Here is a 6,000-nt window from a genome sequence, read left to right as displayed (position 1 = left end):
TGGGCCGCCCTGGGTGGGGGGCCCCTACAGCCCACCCCAAAGGCCGGCCCTGCCTTTGGTTCCCACAAGGCAGCAGCTGCGGGGGAAGCTCCCACTGGACCGTGGGCACCTCCGAGCATGGCGGAGAAAGAAGGAAATAGGAGCCACGAGTCTCTGTGACAGAGCATTTGAGCCTGTTAACAGAGCCTGTTAATGGAGCAGTGGCGGCTTCAGGCTCCCCCGCCCCGTGGCGATTTCCTGGAACGAGATTTGGGGGGATTTCAACTGCAAGAAGGAAAATCTCTCCTCCTCCTGCCTAGCCTCGTTGGTCTCCTTTTCCCTTCTTGTTCCTTCCCCCTCACCCTCTCTTCTTTGCAGGTGGGAAGATGCAGAAACAAGACCTAGTCTGTCCGAGACACAGGGTCTGTCCCCAACAGCGTGGGGGGGTGAGAGTGTGGGCCGTAGGTCACTCTTAAATATTGATAATAAGTGTGTGTGTGTTAGGATGGAAACAACGGAGAACTGACAGTGGGGCTATCAGATTTCCCCACAGATTAGTAGGACTCCCTCCAGCCCACTTTCACCCATCTCTTGGAGGAACAAGTAGGAATTGCCTTTGGGAAGATCCCACTTGTAATAACTCAAGATCTTTTCCACGCGGTTGCCAAGAAATTAGCTCAAATCCAGGCCTGGCCCCTTTTTACTATTATTTTTAATTTTTACGGGCATACGGCAAAACGGCACTGAGGTGGCCAGGCTATTTTTCTACAGCTATTTCATTTCCAACACTGCTTCCATTTCATGCACATTTGCGGCACCTACAAACAGTCAGTTCATTCACAGCCCCGCTTCTGTTTCCGCCACATCTGTCTGATAAAGGGCAGCATTTCCCATATCATAGGATCATCTAGGAGACCTTTGCTGTAGGGCCCGAGTTACAAATCCTTTGGGAACCAAATACACGGGCATTTGGCATAGCTCCACGACACGGTGGAACTCTCTCCTCAGATCATCGGAGACAATATTGTCAAGTGAAAGTCCAGAGCAGGTGATAACTGATGATTCAGAATCAGGAGAAGAGGTTCTCCCATCACATTGTCCTCTGATCCATTCAAACCTGCTTCACTCAGCACAGTCTCAATACTGAGTTATGTTATTTACAACATTTTTAGCGTCCTCATACTGGAGGAAAAAACAGCCAACCTTCCCACAAGTGGCTTTGCCAATAGATGGAAATGGATTTTCAGTTCCAAGTGATCGCAGTGTTTACAATCCATTTGAAGTCCCCTTCCAGGTCTTGGACACTTTCATCTCCAGCCACAGTGACTCTGATATAGGATTAAAGAAGTCAAAACGTCCTCTCCAAGAACAGACAGCTGAGAACACTGCACCACACGACACTTTGAGAGGTGGAGGGATAGAATGTGAAGAAGATAAATTCTGCATGGCTCAAAAAGGAGGTAACCGTTCTGGAGTGATGAGGAAGGAGGGAATCTCTCTGAGTCACCCCATCGCCTTCCAGTGTCACCAAGGCTGAAATGACATTTTTTTCCCTTGCCACTGCTCCTCTTCATTTAAAATACATTTAAATATAATGAGGAAAAAAGGTCCACAAATAACTGCTCTTCAGCACAACCCAGAGCAACGTGAGAACAACTGAGAATGAAACAATCTGTATCATTCATGACCCTAACAATTACTCTGCAATAGGAGGAACAGTACAAATGTGATGCTCCTTGTTTCCTGGAAGAAGGGACACACTCCCATTACTCATGGGACAATGGAGTGGATAGAAAGGTCCATCAGGTCCACACCATGACAGGACAAACGGCAAAAAGCAAAAACGGGCCACTCCCCTGGACAAACTGAGGGATAACGGTGCTACAAATAATGCAAGCAGCCTTAACGGTTACTACGGTGGGAATTAGCAAAACGGTTAAATTTTTGTCATGGGTATTTTTAGGAAGTCACAGACAGGACATGGGCAATAAACAAAAATTCATGGAAGCCTGTGACCCGTCCTTGCCTTTCACTAAAAATACCTGGCGGTGGGGAATAGCAATTGGAGCCCCGTGGGGAGGGGGATGACTGTTAGCGGCAGCTCTTGGTCTGGTGGCTGACTTATCTCGGCCACTACTCTGGCCCTGGGGACTTACCACTGGCACCAGGATGATGGTGGTTCCTACTCTGGCCCCAGGGGCTGACAGCTGCTGAAACGGAGGTCCATTCAAGCCACAGAATCCATGACCCCTGTGACAGAATTGGACACTTAACCATTAAAAACAAGAGGGTTGATATCTCTAGAAGTTTTTATGGTGTTTAGCTCCCTTGCAAATTTTCTGATGTTTAAGAAGGGCTGAGTGATCGGTCAAACTTTTTCCACACTCACAGCGTTCGTATGATGTCTCTGCCGTGTGGGTTCTCTGATGTGTAGAAAGTTGTGAGCTCTGCGTGAAGCTTTTCCCGCACTCACTGCATTCGTAGGGCCTCTCCCCTGTGTGGATCCGCTGATGTGCAATGAGGTTTGAGCTCTGAGTGAAGCTTTTCCCGCACTCGCCGCATGCGTAGGGTTTCTCCCCTGTGTGGATTCTCTGATGCGTAATAAGAGCTGAGTTGTCAGTGAAGCGTTTCCCGCACTCACAGCATTCGTAGGGCTTTTCCTTTGTGTGGATTCTCTGATGCGCAATAAGATTTGAGCTCCGAGTGAAGCTTTTCCCGCACTCGCCGCAGGCGTAGGGTTTCTCATCTGCGTGGATTCTCTGATGTGCAATGAGGTTTGAGTTCTGAGTGAAGGTTTTCCCGCACTCGCCGCATTCATAGGGTCTCTCGCCCGTGTGGATTCTCTGATGCGTAGTAAGGTCTGAGCTCCGAGTGAAGCTTTTCCCGCACTCGCCGCATACGTAGGGCCTCTCTCCCGTGTGGATTCTCTGGTGTTGAAGAAAGGCGGAGCTGTCACTGAAGTTTGTCCCACACTCACTGCATTCATAGGGTCTCTCCCCTGTGTGGATTCTATGATGGGTAATAAGGGCTGAGCAGACACTGAAGGCTTTCCCGCACTCACAGCATTCATAGGGCTTCTCCCCTGTGTGGATTCTTTGATGGGTAATAAGGGCTGAGCAGACACTGAAGGTTTTCCCGCACTCACAGCATTCATAGGGCTTCTCCCCTGTGTGGACTCTCTGATGCGTGGTAAGTTCTGAGCTGTGGGTAAATCTTTTCCCACACTCACCGCATTCATAGGGTTTCTCACCAGTGTGGAGTCTCTGATGTACAAGAAGGTTTGAGTTGTGAGTGAATCTTTTCCCGCACTCACTGCATTCGTAGGGTTTCTCACCTGTGTGGATCCGCTGATGTCTAATGAGGTTTGAGTTCTGAGTGAAGGTTTTCCCGCACTCACCGCATTCATAGGGTTTCTCACCTGTATGAATTCTCTGATGTTTAACAAGGGCTGAGCAGCAACTAAAGGTTTTCCCGCACTCGGTGCACGTATTTTTCCTCTTTCCCCTGAGGATTTCCTGCTGGGCTGTGGTTTCCTTGAGGTCCTTCTGAGTTCCCCGACAGTAAATGAATTTATCCAATTTCTCCCCTGGCTGGTTTCCCTGATGTCTCTCCGGTCTGTGCTGAATCTCACAGGCTGTTCCCTGCTCGTGACTCCTGGACACATTCCCTTTCGATCTTTGCGATAATGCTCCATGTGATTCCACTTGCTCCGCATCTTCCTGCTGAGAATTCTGCTGCTTAGTCTCACGTAGCATCACGTCGCCTGCCGTGATAGAGACAGAAACCTCAAACAGGCATGGAAAAGGGAACACCAAACCAAAACAAGTGCTGGAGAGAGGTGGAATAAAAATCAGAAATTGAACTCCCCCAAACTCTTCCCCCAAATGGGAGAGAGGAGATGATTAATTCAGCACTCACATCCCATCCAAATTCTCAGTGGGAAGGGAGGAAGCTAATGCCAGGGGTCAGCTAAAATCTGTAGGAAGCCATGAGCTATCTCTGCACTGAGAATGCCACATCTGCTGGGCACAATCCTGAACTATGAAGCTCCCAAGGTCCTTGTAGGGTATGCCAGATGTTTATTTCAGCCACTTACAGATTCTGAGTTGGTTTAATGGGCCTTTGCCTGTGCAGGGACCTCTCAGGATCTCTCTTTCCTCTGAACACTGGAGGTCTGGGAGCCATGGTTCTTCCCTCTGTTCCAGCTGGGAGATCACATCAAGTCTGGAGACTGGAAACCCTGCTCAGATGAAAGAAAACAAATGAGATTGGGGAAATTCATAAGACTTTGTCATAAAAAATTGTCTATTAACTAAAAGAAGGTTGAGGGGAGATATGATTGCTCTCTATAAATGTATCAGAGGGATAAATACCGGAGAGGGAGAGGAATTATTTCAGCTCAGTACCAATGTGGACACGAGAACAAATGGATATAAACTGGTCATTGGGAAATTTAGACTTGAAATTAGACAAGGGTTTCTAACCATCAGAGGAGTGAAGTTTTGGAATAGCCTTCCAAGGGAAGCAGTGGGGGCAAAAGACCTATCTGGCTTTAAGATTAAACTCAATAAGTTTATGGAGGAGATGGTATAATGGGATAACATGATTTTGGTAATTAATTGATCTTTAAATATTCATGGTAAATAGGCCTAATGGCCTGTGATGGGATGTTAGTTGGGGTGGGATCTGAGTTACCCAGGAAAGAATTTTCTGCAGTATCTGGCTGGTGAATCTTGCCCATATGCTCAGGGTTTAGCTGATTGCCATATTTGGGGTCGGGAAGGAATTTTCCTCCAGGGCAGACTGGAAGAGGCCCTGGAGGTTTTTTGCCTTCCTCTGTAGCATGGGGCACGGGTCACTTGCTGGAGGAGTCTCTGCTCCTTGAAGTCTTTAAACCACGATTTGAGGACTTCAATAGCTCAGACATAGGTGAGAGGTTTTTCGCAGGAGTGGGTAGGTGAGATTCTGCGGCCTGTGTTGTGCAGGAGGTCGGACTAGGTGATCATAATGGTCCCTTCTGATCTATGAATCTATGAACTCCACTTCTTCGTAAACCAATAAAATCCCAGGGCCAGCTCCTCAGGTCCTCAAAGGTGAAGAACACTGATGATGAGGGACTGAACTACCCACATATCTGCTGAGAACTCACACAGATAGACACTGTGTGAGTCTGTAAACATATATTCACTATTTTACAAAATTATATTTAGTACAAAGTATGCCTTTTTGAGGTTTCATTTAAAATTCATAATCCACTGAACATTATTGTTGTGTTATAATATGTGTAACAACACTATGTACGTAAATTTATGAGATTTTAATGTATGATATTCATGAAAATATGTTACAGTTCTGGGGAATACCCACAGACCTGTTCCTCAGAGAGCAAGGCTATCACTTGGTTAAATGGCCATTCTCCAGCAGGGGGGAGGTGTGAACAAGAAATTTACTTTCCATTACAGGGGCTGCTTGAAGTTCACATCCAGAACAGACAGCCAGTCATCATGACAGCTAAAAATTGAAGATGTTTCCAGTACAAAGTGGTGAACAAACTTGAGACTCTCTCTGCTCACAAAATCAACAACTCCTGAAGAACTGATCTTGTGGACATAGGGAGTCCTGACTGATAGGAAACCCAGCCTGTCACAAGATATGGTGAGAGAAAGACATTTGCTTTGAATCTGTTTTCGCTTGTTAAGTTAGAAGTTGATTTGCAATGTATCTTTTATTCCTTTTGTAATCAATTTAGAATTTTATGCCTCATTATCCGTTGTCACTTAAAATCTTTTCTTTCGGTAGTTAATAAACGTGTTTTATTGTTTTATCTAACCAGTTCATTTGGATTAAAGTGTGTGGGAAACTATTTGGGATAACAAGGCTGGTAACATGTCAATTTGCACTGATTAAATTAAAGATTTTAGATGAGCTTGTAGTGTGCTGGACAGTGCAAGATGCACATTTCTGGGGAAAAGTCTGGCACTTGACAATTTGCTGGTGTTCTCCTGAGGTGTAATTCATGAG

At 46.3% G+C, this 6,000-nt stretch overlaps 1 protein-coding gene across 9 annotated transcripts in view; it reads right to left on the bottom strand.

Annotated features, from left to right (window-relative positions):
* Positions 1–673: 673 nt before the first annotated feature.
* LOC125628634 (uncharacterized) overlaps positions 674–6,000 on the bottom strand; it is a 99,009-nt gene continuing 93,682 nt past the window's right edge. For all 9 annotated transcript variants that reach the window (XM_075123974.1, XM_075123976.1, XM_075123975.1 and 6 more), the window contains 2 exons: positions 4,076–4,219; positions 674–3,742 (listed from right to left, as the gene is read on the bottom strand). In XM_075123974.1, the coding sequence (XP_074980075.1) occupies positions 2,280–3,742; positions 4,076–4,219 (1,607 nt within the window). In that variant the 3' untranslated portion in view covers positions 674–2,279. The remainder of the gene's footprint in view (positions 3,743–4,075; positions 4,220–6,000) is intronic.

This window comes from Caretta caretta, chromosome 28 (assembly GCF_965140235.1).
Source record: "Caretta caretta isolate rCarCar2 chromosome 28, rCarCar1.hap1, whole genome shotgun sequence".
Lineage (NCBI taxonomy): Eukaryota > Metazoa > Chordata > Testudines > Cheloniidae > Caretta > Caretta caretta.
The sequence above is the reverse complement of the archived record's forward strand: the minus strand, read 5'-3'. Positions and strand labels throughout refer to the sequence as shown.